General features: G+C 55.9%; 6 protein-coding genes across 6 annotated transcripts; 2 read left to right on the top strand and 4 right to left on the bottom strand.

Moving 5' to 3' along the window:
- Positions 1 to 14: 14 nt before the first annotated feature.
- On the bottom strand, positions 15 to 2,281 carry PV07_07279 (uncharacterized protein). The gene has a single exon (XM_016394348.1). It carries the CDS (start codon positions 1,970 to 1,972, stop codon positions 785 to 787), a length of 1,188 nt encoding a protein of 395 aa, XP_016247767.1. The 5' UTR covers positions 1,973 to 2,281; the 3' UTR covers positions 15 to 784.
- Positions 2,282 to 2,560: 279 nt separating this feature from the next.
- Positions 2,561 to 5,308, bottom strand: PV07_07278 (uncharacterized protein). Its single transcript, XM_016394347.1, has one exon. It carries the CDS (start codon positions 5,127 to 5,129, stop codon positions 2,859 to 2,861), a length of 2,271 nt encoding a protein of 756 aa, XP_016247766.1. The 5' UTR covers positions 5,130 to 5,308; the 3' UTR covers positions 2,561 to 2,858.
- Positions 5,309 to 5,809: 501 nt separating this feature from the next.
- PV07_07277 (uncharacterized protein) lies at positions 5,810 to 8,897 on the bottom strand. Its single transcript, XM_016394346.1, has 6 exons — positions 8,729 to 8,897; positions 8,605 to 8,669; positions 8,063 to 8,555; positions 7,787 to 8,017; positions 7,451 to 7,734; positions 5,810 to 7,389 (listed from the first exon to the last, which is right to left on the bottom strand). The coding sequence occupies exons 1-6, from the start codon at positions 8,854 to 8,856 to the stop codon at positions 6,776 to 6,778; spliced, it is 1,815 nt and encodes a 604-aa protein (XP_016247765.1). The 5' UTR covers positions 8,857 to 8,897; the 3' UTR covers positions 5,810 to 6,775.
- A 226-nt stretch (positions 8,898 to 9,123) lies between these two features.
- Positions 9,124 to 11,457, top strand: PV07_07276 (uncharacterized protein). The gene is made up of 3 exons (XM_016394345.1): positions 9,124 to 10,392; positions 10,463 to 10,839; positions 10,914 to 11,457. The coding sequence occupies exons 1-3, from the start codon at positions 9,355 to 9,357 to the stop codon at positions 11,329 to 11,331; spliced, it is 1,833 nt and encodes a 610-aa protein (XP_016247764.1). The 5' UTR covers positions 9,124 to 9,354; the 3' UTR covers positions 11,332 to 11,457.
- An 885-nt stretch (positions 11,458 to 12,342) lies between these two features.
- Positions 12,343 to 14,222, top strand: PV07_07275 (uncharacterized protein; the record flags this gene model as incomplete). The annotated part of the gene is made up of 4 exons (XM_016394344.1): positions 12,343 to 13,436; positions 13,494 to 13,645; positions 13,705 to 13,902; positions 13,987 to 14,222. The coding sequence occupies 4 exons, from the start codon at positions 12,343 to 12,345 to the stop codon at positions 14,220 to 14,222; spliced, it is 1,680 nt and encodes a 559-aa protein (XP_016247763.1).
- Positions 14,223 to 14,301: 79 nt separating this feature from the next.
- On the bottom strand, positions 14,302 to 15,506 carry PV07_07274 (uncharacterized protein; the record flags this gene model as incomplete). Its single annotated transcript, XM_016394343.1, has 3 exons — positions 14,302 to 14,558; positions 14,630 to 15,065; positions 15,138 to 15,506. The coding sequence occupies 3 exons, from the start codon at positions 15,504 to 15,506 to the stop codon at positions 14,302 to 14,304; spliced, it is 1,062 nt and encodes a 353-aa protein (XP_016247762.1).
- Positions 15,507 to 15,799: the final 293 nt, after the last annotated feature.

Below are 15,799 nucleotides of genomic sequence, written 5' to 3'. Positions count from 1 at the left end.
GCGTGATGACAAGGCTGAGGTTGAGGACAGAGCTCTTTCCATCTATCTATCTATCTTTCTTTCTTTCTTTCTTTCTCTCTCTTGTCTTCCCGACTCACTTGCAAAACCCCTGTAAAGACCTCAAAGCGAATCGCTTGCATTGCTGGTCCATATACCATGTACCGTTATACCAAACTCCACCAACACCTCGCTTGCAAGGCAACGCAACACAACACAACCCAGGAGAACCCAGACCAGCGCATACCAGGATAGAATCTACCCCTGACGACGCCGAGGGAAAGTCAATACCTGCTGATTCGTAGAGTTCTCGGAGAACATGTCATCGCGTCTCGGGGTGAAATGGGAAGCAAAATGAATGAGGAGAGCCCCCTTCTGGCCCCCCTTTCCCGGCAGCCCTTGTTCATCGTATTCTCGTCGTGGCTTGCGCGAGAAGCATCCGCTGGAAACAGAAGAGGGTAATCGCCAGAGGCTTCTTTGGAGACGGGTCTCGTCGCTTTGAGACGTAGGTTTGCCTTTGGGGGAATGAGGTCCCCTTTCCCCGGCTTGAGCGGTTCGTCCTCTCCTTCGCTGTCTCGGCTGATTATGAAAACCGGTTCGTCGTGTGGAGAATATGTATTCCACGTGGGTGTGTCTTCGAGTCAGGCAGGGATGGCGGTAGGTGGGACAATCGATCAATCGGACCGAATACTTAGATAATGCATACTGCATCTTTCCGAAATGCTTGTATTGCCGTGCTAGAAGTGAGAAATCTAGGCTGCATGCCAGCTTTCGCGTCGACGGCTCTTCATTGCTCTCCGCCTGGTTCGGCCATTGCGTTCGCCACGGCGATGGGCAGGGGAACTGGAGGAGGAGAAGGACTAGCCGTAGGAGCTCCTTGCGGCATCCCCTCCGCTGGTGCCGGTGTTCTCGGCCCCGGGCTCACTGACTGCGGTCTGCTGGCGACGGGCTTTCTCTGCGGAGGAGAGTTGGGCATGCTCATGCCATTGGCGTTGCCGGGGGTGAGGGTGTTATTGGCGTTATTGGGAGGAGGAGTGGTGTTGGGATTGTTGACGACGCCGTTGATGCCATTACCATTGTTGGTATGGTTTATGGGTGCCGCTCCATTTGCCTGCGGCTGCGGCGGTGATCCATTGCTCGGAGGTTTGTGTGGCATGTTTGGGTTCGGTCTGGGACCGCCCTGTGGATTTCCATTGACTCCCTGAGGATTGGTCGGGCCGTTTGGTCTGGGCGCTCCACCGGCCGGATTCCCGTTCACGCCTTGAGCATTGGGAGGACCGCTCGGTCTGGGCAGCCAGCCAGCTGGATTGCCGTTGGCACCTTGAGAGTTGTTGGGCCCGGTCGGTCGAAGCGGTCCACCGGTCGGATTGCCATTGATGCCCTGGGGATTGTTTGGACCGCTCGGTCGAGGTGGTCCATTGGCGGAGGTCCCATTGACGCCTTGAGTACTGCCAGGTCCGCCAGGTCTAATCGGGGCAACCGCTGGACCAACACGAGCGCCTGAAGCATCCTTGTCATTGGCCCAGTTGAAGACAAAGTAGAGTCCGATCCCGCAAAGCCAGACGAACAGACCCACGCCGGTAGTGAAGAACAGGGTCGGCACGAGAATGATCAAGGAAAATCCCGCCGCGGCAATCACAAACAACAACGCCCCCAGCAAGACCACAAGGACACCAGCCAGCAGGGAAAACGTGAAAACCGTCACGGTCATCAGCACGAAGAGGAGGAGTGGAAGGCCGCTGATGGCGGTTTGGCTGAGCAGGAAACTGGCGAGGTAGGGTCGGTCGGAGGCGAACTTCAATAGCATTGCTTTCCACTGCTGGCGCTGCCGAGGCGGGAAGAAGCGGTCGAGATAGCTGTGGGACAGCGTTGCGAGGTTGTTGACGCCGCCTTGCATGATGCTGGTTGCGGCGGCTAGGTTGGGCCCTGCCATGGCGCCGCCGGGGGCAGCGTTGGGTTTAGGAGCGGCCGACATTGAACCTGAGATACTTGATGGGTAGGGAGTGAAGAGGGGGAGATGGAATGCCGCGCAGATCTAGGCAGAGTAGATCGGGTGGTTAATCATCGATTGATTTGACCAGCGTGTTGTTGTGATGGTGATGATGAGGGCAGGGGATCGCGTCAATGTTTTACGCGTAGGCTCTTCAGGCAGGCGTCGCTCTTAGGGGAGAATGGGAGGAAGGGTCTTGTTTGGAGTTCTGTACTGTGCTATATGTGCGCATAGATTCGACGGGTGAGGAATGGTTGGAGCAGTGGTGGTGGTTGATGCAGTTGATGCAGTTGATGCAGTTGATGCAGTTGATGCAGTTGATGCAGTTGATGCAGTTGATGCAGTTGATGGGGGCCAAATCTCACGAATGGCGGCGGCGACGGCGACTGACTGCGCCGGTGCCAAGTCGCCCGCCATCAGCTCAGAGGCCCGATTCTAAGAATGTATCCCACGCTCACCTTCTTGATCCTGCGCCCTGGATCCTGCGAGATGCATTATTGTCTGGATTCAAAGATAGATCTGATCACATCCCGCAGCGGGACTCGCCATTCTGGGGAAAAGGGGTGGGTTGGTGTTATGGCCTCCCGGTAAGCACCAATACCCGCCCACAAGGACGCATGTAATCCTTTATTAAACACTCTGCTTATTGATTGGACCATGAATTCAGACCTACTATACAATATTATTTGATTACATCGACGCCTGATGGACCTCCACTTTGGCATTAGAAGCACAATTCCCCCTATAATCTCGGGCACCGCCTTCTTAACAGCTCGCTAACGACGGGACCAAACCACACACCCCTCTTCATGTTGATACAGCCATGTCAACATTCTCATTGCACGCCGAAGGCGATGGAAGCAACTTCCCTTCAAAACGGCTCCGTCAGCACCTGCGTCGCGCCAGCGTGAGCGAGGATCGTCTGACATCCGTCCATCATCGCCGGGATACCACAGAGGTAAAAGTCGGTCGTGGAGGGATCGAATTTGAGGTCGGCGAGTATATCTGTCACCCGGCCATGAAATACACCCTCAGCAGATGGATCGCCGTCAACACAGACTGTAGTTCGTGGGAGGGGCTTGAAGTGGCGCGTAATGTCATCTTCCCCGTGGTAGCAGCCGAAGAGCAGCTCGGCCGTCTCGAGTTCGCCAGAAGCCGCCAACGCTACAAACATTGGGAGGAATGGGGCGATGCCTGTGCCAGTGGCAACGAAGATCCGACGGTGGGAGTTGCGTTGCAGCTGAAAAGCGCCAAACGGCAACTCGACTTCGGTTTCCTCGCCGGGCTGGACACGACTGGTGAAGATGGAGCCATCACCACCGGTGCGGGTGCTGACCAGCAATGTTAAGCGTTTGTTCTGGGCCTGCGCGATGGAATAGCTCCGCCACTCAAAGGGCGCCACCCGCAGCAGAACGTATTGGCCAGGTGCTGAAGAGATGGGCTCGTCAAGTTCAAATTCGAGACGCCAGATGAACGGAGTCAGCTCGGTTTTGCTGATAAGGACGGCACGCTTCTTCTCTGACGAGCGTGGCGCCGTCTTCAACGGGAGTTTATCCGCCGGAGTGACGTGGCGGGACGCCAACATGATGCGTAGAAAACCGAAGCGACCCAACACTTGACTGGCCGCTATCACACCACCCATCAGCGCCCCGGCCACACCCAAACTCGATGCATCCGTCCCACTGAGGTGCAGGCCGGCGATGGGTGATGGCTTGGACAGCACCGACGAAGAGTAGATCTGCGGTGTCCCTTTAAACCCGTAGATGGCGCCTGATAAGTGGGAGGTGTAGTCCTCCACCGAAAGGGGGGTCGACAACTCGGAGTAGCTCACCATTTCCTTGAGCCCCGGAGTCGCACTCTCTGCCAGATCTAAAAGGCCCTGTGAGATCCGGTTCTTGAGCTCGATGTACTCCTTTCCCCGCGCGCCGTGGCTCGTCTCACGCCAGGAAGAAAAAGCGTCCGCCTTAACGAGGGCGATGATTTCGGCGGTGTGGAAACGATCGTCACCAGACTTTGCGGAGGGGAAGGACATGTACGCATGCTGAGGCTTCCCTGCCAGAGTTGCCGCTGTATGGGCGTCGAGATTGTCGTGATCGAACGTCGTGTTGATCCAGTAGTTCTCGCCCTTGACGCCGAGATCTGTGACGGGGCGGGCAAGTCGAATGTAGAGAGTTACTGCAGAAATTCCGCCCTCCAGCTGGTCCAAGTGCTTGCGGATGGTTGCGGTCTGTTTGCCAATCATGCCGTCCGTGGGCAGGAGCTGGTTATAGGTCACTGCCGCCCCGACGTCAGAAATGACGATGGGCGCCAGGTAGAGAACTTCAGTGGGCTCAGCGCCACTGCTGTCAATGGCCTTGACGCCCACGACGTGCGTGTCTTCGGTGAGGATCGCCGTGACGTTGCGGCACACTTTGACGGCGCCACCATTTGCTTCGATTCCCACCTCAAATGTTCGCGCGATACGGCTAGATCCGTCTCGGGGAAACCAAGCACCCTGCAAGTAGCTCCTGACGACCAGCGCGTGCAGTGCAAAAGCACTTTCACTTGGGGGCACGCCGTAGTCGCCCCACTGGGTGGCCAGCAAAGCCTTGAGCTCCGTCGACTTGAAATGCTGATTGAGATAGTCGCCGGTAGTCTGTAAGGCCTTGTGCGAACTCAACCGCCGCCACTGCTCCAACAGAAAGCTGAGGGGCCAGGGCAGCATGGATTGCATGGTTCCACGTACATGCCAAGTGGCCGCCTCATTGACGTCGACAAAATAACGGCGAATGGCAGCGGCTTCGTCCGGAAAGCGTTGGATCAGTCGCTCCTCGTATCGATGCTTGTCCGACGGCTCGGCAAAGTCCAGGCCTGGGTACAGGAACCGTTCGAAATCGTCGGGCATGGGGTTCCAGTCGAGAGCTTTGCCAGACATGTAGTCAAACAGGCTTCGAATCGGTGAGCCAGGCTGCATGCCGCCAATATAGTGAACTCCGACATCCCAACTGGCACCGTCACGCCGAAAGACGTGCGTCAAACCTCCGCGTTCAGAATGTTTCTCGAGCACCAACACCTTCATTCCCCCAACTTTTGCCAGAAGCGTAGCCGCCGTCATCCCGCCGATCCCGGAGCCGATGACGATGACATCCCATGTTTTGGGCATGGCCCTTGTGGTTACTCAAAAGCGGATACGGTGAGAAATGGCCGCGCAGAAAAGTTGCTGGGCCAGAGATTCAGGTACAAAGATTTGCTTTGATGGCAAATACTGTGATCCGCCCAGTGTGGGCAGCTGCAGATCAACGTTGGAAATTGTTGTAATGGGGTATTGAGTGTATCTGTTCAGACGAGTGATGAGAAAAGGAGATCTAATACCCACCTTCGCCATTGTTATATACCACCCGCATTCGATAAGGCATCTTGCTCGGGCGTAGCAAATCACCACTTACGGACGTTTCTGAGAGGGCGTGGACAAGCAGCGACCGAATCTCTCATGACAGTTGCAGGAGCATAACCAACGGTGAACAGCCAAGCAAGTAGCTCATCACACCGGCAGCAAGCGAGGGCTTGACAACGCCTGAGAGGCGGGCCAAATGTGACCGTCGCCATTTCAATCTAACGGCCGCAAGAAAGTGAGAACATCGTACGAGCAGCGCGGTCAACTCTGGGCATGGCTGGATTCATTGCCCGTCGCCAGTCACTCCACGTTACAGATGTTTTCCTGGCTAGGGCCTGACCTAGCCTCTCCTGATTAGTCAGGAGAGTTGATGCGTTGCCGCTTTCGATATTCTGGTTCCAAGGGGCTGGAAACGAGGGATGCCATGTTGGCGACCAACGGACTTCTAGATGAGAGTCAGATTCATGAGATCAACGCTGCTATTCCAGAACTCGAGGCGACGACGTTGTCTGTCCCCGTTGCCAATAGCACGTGATTTCGCGACTATCACTCTCGCGTGGGCGCGTTGAGGACGCGACGCGTCTTGGCTTCACATGATCCTCGACGTCTTCCCCTTCTCTGCTGCAACAAACCGTTTGCTTATTCTCAGCATCCGAGGCGAGACTGGCCCTACAAGTAGCCTTCTCTCACCACCTTCCTTCCCGGCCAATAGCTATTTGGGAGTGCTCTTCCTCAAAGGGTGGAGGACGTTGGATCTCACCAGATGATGAGCCGGAAGCGAGCAGTCCTCAGAGCTGGTCGACCTTCAATGCACCTTTGCTTGCTGCAATCCCTCTTACTCAGAACAATCTGGTCATCTCCACCACATTCTAGAGTCAGTTAAAAGCTCTCTGGGCAGCACGTCCGGCGAACGGCGCTGGACTGCTGCTCTCTTACGTCCCATCCAGGGCATTTCCTCGCCCCACACCGTCTGTCGATGAACTGATCATGGCCGCATGCATAATAGATGATTGTTCTTGTACACATTCCTTCCGAGCAGGCGTTTTGCACTGCTCGAGACGGATATGTCGAGCTCACTGAATCAGAGGTAGCGACGATCTCGAGCAGACGGATGACATGAGTGGAGTGAGTCTGAAGACAGGCGGCACAGCTTGCGAGGCATTGGGCAAGAGAGAGCCGACCCCAGGTTTATATCCCCTCAATGGAGGTCTTGCGTTTGATGTCACAGCCACGGTGATGCAGCTCCCGGCAGAATCTCTAGTGGTTTTCCTAGCAGAGTCGACCGTAGCCTTTGAGACCAAGCAGATCGCGACAAGACAAACGGATCAGGTAATGGGTGGTCTGAGACAGCTTGAGCACCAAATGATGGGTGAATGTGTCTTTGCCTCCAAATCTTTGGAGCTTGGTGGAAAAGGTCACATTGGAAAAACGCCACCAAGGCCCGCCTCCGAATCAGCGAACCCAGCCCAGAACAACTCATTGAACGGGTCCATGCCAAATGCATTGTCGAGATAGGGAGCACTGGATGTTTGATGCTCTTGCGAAGACAATTGTGTTGGCAGTTGGGCACTGTTCGTTCCTGTCGAGGATGAGAGGCTTCTTTGGAGGCAGTTCTGATGGTAGACCTTCATGTTGGCCCATTCATTCGACATCTTTTGAAAATAGCTGCAATCATCGGTTTTGAGACGGTGCAGCTCTTGGGCCCGCTGGCACAGTGTGTCAAGGCATTTACCCAGCCAGGCAGCTCGCTGAGAAGCCTCGGTGCTCACGTACGCCGAGTCAAGAATGATCGACGACTTGGTGGACAGCATGATGACAAAGTTCAGGGCACGCCAGTCCAGAGCTGTCCAGTCGGCCATCTCGTCGAGGGGGCACTCGAGAGCCGAAGAAAGGAACTTCATGGTGCAGTTGAAGCAGTCATAGATGATTGACACGCGGATCACCGACGGGACTTGACCTTGAAGCAGGCCATAAAGCCCAACCTCGCGCATGTACGCCCGTGCGCTATAATAGGAGCGTTGAATTCGACCTGTATTTCCGGACTCACGGTGAGCGAGTACCTTGTTCCTTGACCGACTTGCAGCACTTACCAATGCTAAAGGCGCCATGCGGAAGCGAGACTTTCCACTCGTCAATCTGTCTCGACAACGCCCTGACCAGAATCTGGATTTTCTCGTCGGTGAGCTCGCCAACCTTCTCCTTGGAACCGTGGTCGAACGTGTAGGTGATCTCTTCGGCGACACGTAGAGTTCGAATCTGGTGAATGAGCGTCGTATCTGAAGGATGTTGGGGGTCTGCGGCCAGAGACGAGGCACAGTCTTCGAGATATTGGGTATAGGTCAACATGCACGGCTTTCTGAACATGAACAGGCCACTAAGTGCGCATTAGCAGGGTTTAAGATGCGGCAACAGGGCTGGTCTATTACAAAGTCGAGATGGTGTAGGCTCCGATATACGCTCTTCGAGCCTCGTAGCCCCAGAATTTTGATGACACAGCCTCGTTCGTCGGGGCCAGCGCTGCACTCGAGCCGACAATCATGTCGTGCTGTGTGACGTTCATCGGCTTCTGGTCGATACCAAGTTCCACTGCCAAGGTCACAACCAGTGAGGCCAGCCTGTAGACTTGGGTGGCGACAGGGTAAGCATGCCAATGGCACCTGGAGAGCGTCAGTGGTGATGCCTCTGAGGACGAGGGCGCTTACCAGCCAAAATATACAATCAGTGCTTGCAGGAGATCCAGCGATCGCTCCGACCGGATAAAGTACCTCTCCCCAAGGTCCTTGAGGAATTTGTCCTTCAGTGCAGATTGGCGCGCCGGCGTCCGCCACGTGGTGCTGATGAGGATGGCCTGGGTGAGCATCGGCCGTTCCTCGACCAGTGAGGCAACAGGGCACGCCTCTGGCACGAGGACGTAGGGAAAGCTGTTGGATGACATGCGCCGGTAGTCGTTGATCAAGGTCTCACACTCTTCGGAGGAGAGGTCGAGCATATAGGTGCCGGTGGCATCAGACTGAGTCGAATGGAAGCCCGAGGGCGACACCAGCCCCGTGTGCTGGGACAGCTGCGAGTCTGTATAGGAGGGCGTCGAGTTGGACAAGATGGTCGCTCCATTGGCATCGCCGAGGGACTTGGGGCCTCGAAGCAGTGACAGGATCTCTGAGTAGCTACTCTCCAGCTGCTCGACTCGGCCACGCACTGCCTCCCCATTAGCAACGGGGCCTCCGGGTTTCTTGGGGTCCCCTACGGCGAGCTTTCCGCTTCCTCTGCTTGACTTCGGGCACTTGGCATTGCTTTCCCAGTCTCGCACACCTTGTCGCGCACAATCATCACTCCTCGGCCTGAAAAAGACACTCGATCTAAGGGCTCACCTGTTGCACGCGTCGCCTCCATCATCGCTGGGCACACAGCGCAGCTTCTTCTCCCGGCACTCCTTGCAGGCGGCATGCTTTCTTTCTTCGGCCATTGCGTCTTGGTGTAGGGTTGGCGCAGCAATCATGCTCGACAATTTCGACACCGGAGCCGGCGCACAAGAAAGCCATATAAGGCCCCTGTGGACCTGTCTTATTAATTGCCTCCAGTCGACTCCCTCTCACTCTGCCACGGCGTCAGCTGCGACGGACCCTTCGGAGTCGGGCTCAATAACGTTGCCGAACGATGCCGAACATCCGGCCCAAGGGAGGAGGCCAGCGCGTCTCCAGCCGCCATCCTAACCGACTTGGTTCAAACGTCGTTTCCTCTCCTGCACGCTTAAGAGAGGGACCCTATACAAGACATGGCAGCGTCGGGCCCTGCGAGGGTTTCTGTCTGCGAGCCCGAAGGCCTGGTGCCGGCACATTATGCAATCTGGCAGGCGATTCCAAGTTCGGTGGAGATTCGTTTATCGCCGTCCGTTCTGTTGCGCCTGGAATAAAGAAGCGAACACTTCCTCCTCGCCCTCGCGGTGCATGGCTTGTCAGATACCCTACATTCTTAGCTCGAGATCTGACACCGCAACATGGCTTCCGCTACGGAGAGCCCCCGGCCTGAGCCCGCCCCAGCCGTGTCTGTCCCCGTTGATGAAAAGCCGAGAGATCTTGCCGTCAGAGAACACAACATTGACCAAGAGAGCCACCCGCCCTCTCACGCCCCGATCGAGCAAGAGCAGACTGATTGGTCCCAGTACACGCTCCGGAGGAGACCATGGCGACGACGGGTGACCGACTTTGCAAGAATCGTCAAGGCCAGGTATCGAGGCAACGGCGTCCCCGAGGACCCCTACATCGTGCAGTGGCTGGACGATGATCCAGAGAATCCCATGAACTACAGCGTCTGGTTCAAGTGCATGATGACCTTTCTGCTCGCCTTTATGACTCTGTGCGTGTCGCTGGCCTCGTCAGCATATACCGGGGCCGCAGAGCTCATCATCCCGGATTTCCACTGCAGCGCAGAGGTCTTCCTGCTCGGCTTGAGCTTTATGGTCTTGGGCTTCGCCATCGGGCCCCTGCTATGGGCACCGCTCGCGGAGGCCGTCTCGCGACGAGATATCCTGCTGATCGCGCTGGCTTTCTACATCGTCTGGACCGCAGTCTGCGCCACCGCCCAGAACATCACGACACTGATCGTGCTTCGCCTGCTCTGCGGCACGTTTGGGTCTGCGGCCTTTGTCATCCCCGCAGGCCAGCTCTCCGACATGTGGGAGGCTAGGCAGCGAGGCATGGCTCAGGCTGTGTTTTCAGCGGCCCCCTTCCTCGGTCCGACCATAGGCCCTACCGTCGGCGGCTTCTTGAGCCCGGCTGCGGGATGGCGCTGGCTGTTTGGCTTTCTGGCGCTATATGCGGGGATTCTGACATTCCTGGGCCTAGTCTTTGTGCCTGAGACGTATGCCCCGGTCCTGTTGCGGAGGAGAGCACATCTGCTGTCCAAGGTGACGGGCAAGACCTACATGACCAAAATCGACATCGAGCAGCCGCTGGTTTTCAGGGACGTGGTCAAGCGGTCGCTCAGCCGCCCATGGGCACTCCTATTCCGAGAGCCCATCGTGCTGCTTCTTTCAGTATGTTCCTCCCAAAGAAAAACGTGCCCTTTTTGGTCAAAAGAAAAAGCGCTGACATCTCCAAATCTAGATCTACATGTCGGTCATCTACGGGACGCTGTATCTCTGCTTCGCGGCCTTCCCCATCATCTTCCAGCAAGGCTACGGCTGGAATGCGGGCCAGGAAGGACTCGCCTTTCTCGGCATCATGCTGGGCAATCTCGTCGGCGTCGGTCTCATCGTCCTCGACAACAAGCGCTACTCACGCATCCACGTCGCGCACGGCGGCTTCGCGCCTCCCGAGTCACGGCTCCCTCCCGTCATCCTCGGGGGCGTCGTCACGATCGTCGGCCTGGCGTGGTTCGCCGCGACGGCGGACCCGAGCGTGCACTTCATCGTGCCCATCCTGGCGGGCGTGCCCTTTGGGATTGGCTTCATCCTGATCTTCATGTGCTGCACGAACTACCTGTACGTTTGCATTCCCTCCGTGTTTCTTGCTTCGGGCCATTAACACATCTACTAACACTTTGTTCCAAATCCAGCATCGACTCGTACGTCATCTACTCGGCCTCCGTGTTGGCTGGCAACTCGATCCTGCGCTCCACCTTCGGCGCCGTCTTCCCGCTCTTCACCACGTACATGTACAACAACCTGGGCGTGCACTGGGCCTCGGCTGTGCCGGGCTTCATCGCGCTCGCCTGCTTCCCCTTCCCCATCTTCTTCTACAAGTACGGCGCCACCATCCGCCGCCGGTGCAAGTACTCGGCCGAGGCCGCGCGCTTCCTCGACAGCCTGAAGAGCGACCTCGAGAGGCAGCGCAGTCGCGCCTCCAAGGCCGACGAGGAGGGTGGTAGTGGTGGCGACGGCGGGCTGAGAGAGGGTGCGGGACACAGCGCGGAGAAGGAAGAGGAAGAAGAGGAACAGGTCAGGCAGGGCAGCATTGCTGTTACTGCTGCTTGAGACGCTATGGTTCAGTTCTGGGGGTTTTTGCTGCATCTCTACGTGTGTGTGGGATTTAACACGTTCAGGGGGGTAAGAGCAGGCCGGTAGGCGTGCTGTGCATTCACCTAGGCAGGGCGATTCTCGGGGATATATATATCTATTATGTATGCCCCCTGAACTGCGCTTTATGCCTTGCCATTTTCTCCAGGAAAGAGAGCGAGGCCGCTTTAATCGGACACGTGACGGAGTATTGAGGAGGCTCGGCCGAGCATAGGGAGGCGTCGTGGGAGCCCATGGCAGAATACAAGGGATACAGATCGGCCTCGCGGATGATAAACTCGCCAATATTATATGGCTCCCCCCTTCATCAAGAGTTCGGTAAATGAGTGCATCAAGGGCGTCTTAGTGAGGATTGGGCAATAAAGGCCAGATTTTATGTGTACAGCTCTGGTAAACAGGATGTCCCGAAAGTGGGGTCTCACCAGGCTTCTTATCTATGCTTCTTGACAAGCCACTGATCGAACCTTGGCTGGGACCTAGAGGCCTAGTCTGCTCGAGGCATGATCAAGATATCGTCGGCGGACTTTACCTCTTTGTCAATCCTTCACACCATACATACTGTCAAATATCTCAACCATCTCAAACACGCACATCAGATATAGACGTGTTTGGGGATTGAGGAAAGGAGCGATATCCCCCTCCCTCTCGATGGGGCGCCGCAAGCTTAGAATCGACACATACCATGGAGCAGCTAGGCCTCCAAAGAGCCGGAAATACCGTCCCTGTGATGCTTGTCGGCAGCAAAAGATCGCCTGCACGATTCCACTCCGTCCGCCTTGCGCGTTTTGTCTCCGACGGAATCAGCCTTGTGAATTTCTCACGAGGCCTCGTCGCCGGAAGGTGACGCTGTCTCCCTCACCTCCCGCCGACTCTGCCTCTAAAGGTGGCCAGATTCACTTGAATGCAGACCTGGATACATCTCGACATGCGGAGTCCCCGGCCTCCTTGCAGGAGTTCTGCCTGGCCATGATGTCCACTCCTGCAGATAGCTTGTCCGCCAATCGAAATGCAGGGTCGCCGTTCGGACTGGGGTCGGGAGTCATGGAGCTCTTTCAAAGATCGTCACCGCAGCGTTGTAGCTGGGGAGGTGAAGAGGAGAGCGGAGTCGAGCCTTTGGAAGAGTATAGGGACGCTACGGCCCATTTCCTGGGCTTTGCCAGCGAGCAAGATCCACATCTTCTCTCTACATTTCGTTCCAACATCCTCAATGAGACCAGCTACGTCGACGCAAAGATCCGTCAAGTCCTCGCAGGCAATGACGATTTGGGACAGCCACCGATACACTTCAGCATCATCAGAAACCGGTTTCCTGAGCCCGACCAAAGGGTCAAACAACACGCCTCTGATTTGATCGAAGCTCACGTGGGCAATCACGGCGATGCCTTGGTTCGCCTGTTCTTTCGCTTCGTTCACCCAACTTATCCCATTCTTTCCAAACGGCATTTCCTGGAAGCGTACCGGAATGCAAAATTGGGCATTTCGACTGCACTCCGGGGAGTGGTGTATGGCCTTGCAACGGTCTTCTGGCAGCAAGACGAGACACTGCGACACCTGGATCCGATCGACCAAGGAAAGCTGTTTGAGCTTGCGCATTTCTCACTCAACCGGGAGCTGGACTCCCCGAAGCTCTCCACGCTGCAGGCAGCTCTTCTGATCATGCATGAACTTCCCCAGGCCACTGGCACGCTAGAGAGTCCAAGGATATGGACCTTATCCTGCCAGGCAGTCTCATGTGCACAGAGCCTCGGCCTTTATCGTGACCCTTCCAGATGGCAGATTCCACGCTGGGAGAAGTGCCTTCGCAAGAAATTGTGGTGGGCGGTGTATCTGACGGACAAGTTCTCGTCCATCGGACACGGAAACCCATCTCACATTGCTGACGATGGGTTCGACACACCGGCGTTAGAAATGGCAGACCTGGCTTGTGATGAAGACATTAGTGGGCATGCCTCGGGCCGTCTCCTCCTGGACGAACAGACGCACTTCGACATTCAAAACGCTTTGCATTTCTTGGAAATGATTAAGCTATCACAACAGCTAAGTCATATACTGGAGAGGTTTTAGTAAGTTTGTCGCAACATAACATATGGGACCATTGGCTCAGTCTGATACATCTACAGCTCGATCAAAAGTGTGAGTGGTGATTATTTGCTCGAGACAAGAGGAGAAGCCCTCAGATCCCTTTTGGTCCGGCTTGAAGCGTGGTATGCAATCCTACCGCAATGCTTGACGATGGATTATTCGCAAAGTCAAGGGGTGCCCAATATGCATGGTAGGGATGACGTTCGCTCCGTTTTCGGCGACTCCTTTGGCTGAACGTCTGCGAACCAGGGTCACTCCACCTCGCATACTTCGCTGTCAAAACCCTGGTGTTCCGTGCTCTTATGTTCCCGGCCACTGCGGCATCGAAAGCAAACCCCTGCTCCGAACTGCGGCTGAACTTACCAGAAGCCTTATCTCAATCCCGTGCTTTTATCAACTACGTCGCTAAGATCCGCGCGGAGGATGCCAAAATGTTCTGGGGCCGCCGTAAGTCTGGCAAGTCACATTGTATCGACACGACAGATACGATAGGCTTGATGTAGCACATCTACTAACGTTGCCACTCTTCAGATGCTCGATCAAACCTCCTCCTGGCCGGGAATTTCCTCGTGTATCTGTTCTTACTCGCGGTAGAAGAAGAGCATGTCAAGACCGCCTATGATCTTCTCGAAAGCTACCACAATTCCTTGTGCTACTTGGTGAAGGTTTCGGACAGCACGACCATGGGATTGATCAGACCCGCTGTTCTTCGATCGGAATCGTTTTTCCAACAGGCGCCGTGGATCCTTCGACATGGGTTTCTTTAGGCTGCAAGGAATTTCACTCTTTGTGCCAGCAAAAGAGCATTTTACCCTAAAAGAACTAAACTAGAATATTCATCTGTCCTTATGTAGCCACGGCCGCCGCCTTCGTCTGATACTGTGTCTTGGCTCGGAGAAGTCGATACGCCTTTTGGTTCACCGGCGCGTATTTGACGGGGTGAGTGGCATCGGTGCAGGCCGGCAGACATTCGATCAGGGAGTCCGAGTCCGGGCTCACGAAATAGGGGATCGAATATCGACGTCTCGTCAGTCGCTCCGAACCCGTGTATCGATCCTGTTCTGGCGGTAGGGTGACCCGGTGGAGGGTCGATTTCAAGTAGTCTATTCAACGTTTGTCAAAGAATGTTCAAACTCTTGGGGGACGATATCGCCCGATTTTTTGGTCTTCTTACCGTTGCTCCACCGCATCAGCAAATCGCCGACATTCATCACAATGGCGTTTTTGACGGGCGTGGCGGTCATGAAGTGGCCCGGCCGGTGTGGATTTTCCACCTCCAAACCGCCGCAGTCGTCTTGAAAGAGTAACGTCACCGAGCCCCAGTCCGTGTGGGCCGGCATCCTGGCAACAGCAGCACTGGCCAGGGAGGCCGCCTCCACGGGGGGATAGTGTAGGAGGCGCAGTTGGTTGTTGTGTCCGGAATGGAATCTCAGCAAGAAGTCCTCGTCCAGGCCCAGTCCCAGCGCCATGGCCGACAGGATCGACTGTGCCACCCCGGAACACTCCCAGTAGAACTTGGTGGTGAAGGAGCGGAAGCCCGGCAGGACGTCCTCCGGCAGCCAGACGTTGGGCTGTTCTGTGTTTTCCTCGCTTCCGATCTCATAGCTCTCCTGGTGGTGGGATGGATGTCGTCAGTCTATGTCGAATATTGGAATAAACGAGATTTGTGCCAATGCCCTTACCTTCAGATCCGTGGTCTGTCTGAGGAGGCTCACGAGCTCGGGGTCCTCGTGCTCGCTGATTGTCTGGGACACTTTCTCCAGCCCGGGCCAGGAATATCCACGGTGCACTTTGGCCCCGTCCGGATGCGGCGCCAGCATCTTCTTGTCCGCATCAAGAGCAAACAGCTTGCGCGTCCAGTCAAAGGCTTCCTCGAGAAGTTCGGCTGGGAGAGCATGGTTGACAATGTAGACAAACCCAACGCGTCGACAGGCGTGGACCAATGCTTTGGCGATGCGGAAACGGTCCTCGGGCGTGCTCTCCGGCCTCCATGCTGAAAAGTCCACCACGGGTATGTCGAACATCTCGCTCAGGACAGGAGGTTGTGCCATTGTCCTTATCGTTCTTCTTATCGTCCGCTTTCGAGACCAGGCCACAATTAACAGGTAGGAGGAAGTGGTCTCGTCCAGAGGAAGCGCTCTTTTTCTATCAGGGGGCACATCTTGTGGAAGCTCATCGGCCAACAGGTTTGGCCTGTTGTGATGTGATTCCGCAAAGCAACCTGAGAGTCAATGGAGTTCGCCTCGCCTAGTCAACTATATTGAGCGGGTAGATCCACAAGAACACTATCGGCCCAATAGCGAAGGACAGAGTTGGCCGTAGCCTCGGCCAACTCCCTCAAACG

This window comes from Cladophialophora immunda (genome assembly GCF_000835495.1).
Source record: "Cladophialophora immunda strain CBS 83496 unplaced genomic scaffold supercont1.4, whole genome shotgun sequence".
Classification (NCBI taxonomy): Eukaryota; Fungi; Ascomycota; class Eurotiomycetes; order Chaetothyriales; family Herpotrichiellaceae; genus Cladophialophora; species Cladophialophora immunda.
The sequence above is the reverse complement of the archived record's forward strand: the minus strand, read 5'-3'. Positions and strand labels throughout refer to the sequence as shown.

What these genes read in the sequence shown, in the direction of transcription:
- PV07_07276 (XM_016394345.1), top strand. Translation starts at nt 9,355, where the DNA reads ATGGCTTCCGCTACGGAGAGCCCCCGGCCTGAGCCCGCCCCAGCCGTG. An exon ending in CCATCGTGCTGCTTCTTTCA is followed by an intron (nt 10,393 to 10,462) that starts GTATGTTCCTCC and finishes CTCCAAATCTAG; the next exon opens with ATCTACATGTCGGTCATCTA. An exon ending in ATGTGCTGCACGAACTACCT is followed by an intron (nt 10,840 to 10,913) that starts GTACGTTTGCAT and finishes TTCCAAATCCAG; the next exon opens with CATCGACTCGTACGTCATCT.
- PV07_07279 (XM_016394348.1), bottom strand. Translation starts at nt 1,972, where the DNA reads ATGTCGGCCGCTCCTAAACCCAACGCTGCCCCCGGCGGCGCCATGGCA.
- PV07_07278 (XM_016394347.1), bottom strand. Translation starts at nt 5,129, where the DNA reads ATGCCCAAAACATGGGATGTCATCGTCATCGGCTCCGGGATCGGCGGG.
- PV07_07277 (XM_016394346.1), bottom strand. Translation starts at nt 8,856, where the DNA reads ATGATTGCTGCGCCAACCCTACACCAAGACGCAATGGCCGAAGAAAGA. An exon ending in GAGGAAGCGGAAAGCTCGCC is followed by an intron (nt 8,556 to 8,604) that starts GTAGGGGACCCC and finishes ATGGGGAGGCAG; the next exon opens with TGCGTGGCCGAGTCGAGCAG. An exon ending in GCCTACACCATCTCGACTTT is followed by an intron (nt 7,735 to 7,786) that starts GTAATAGACCAG and finishes ATGCGCACTTAG; the next exon opens with TGGCCTGTTCATGTTCAGAA.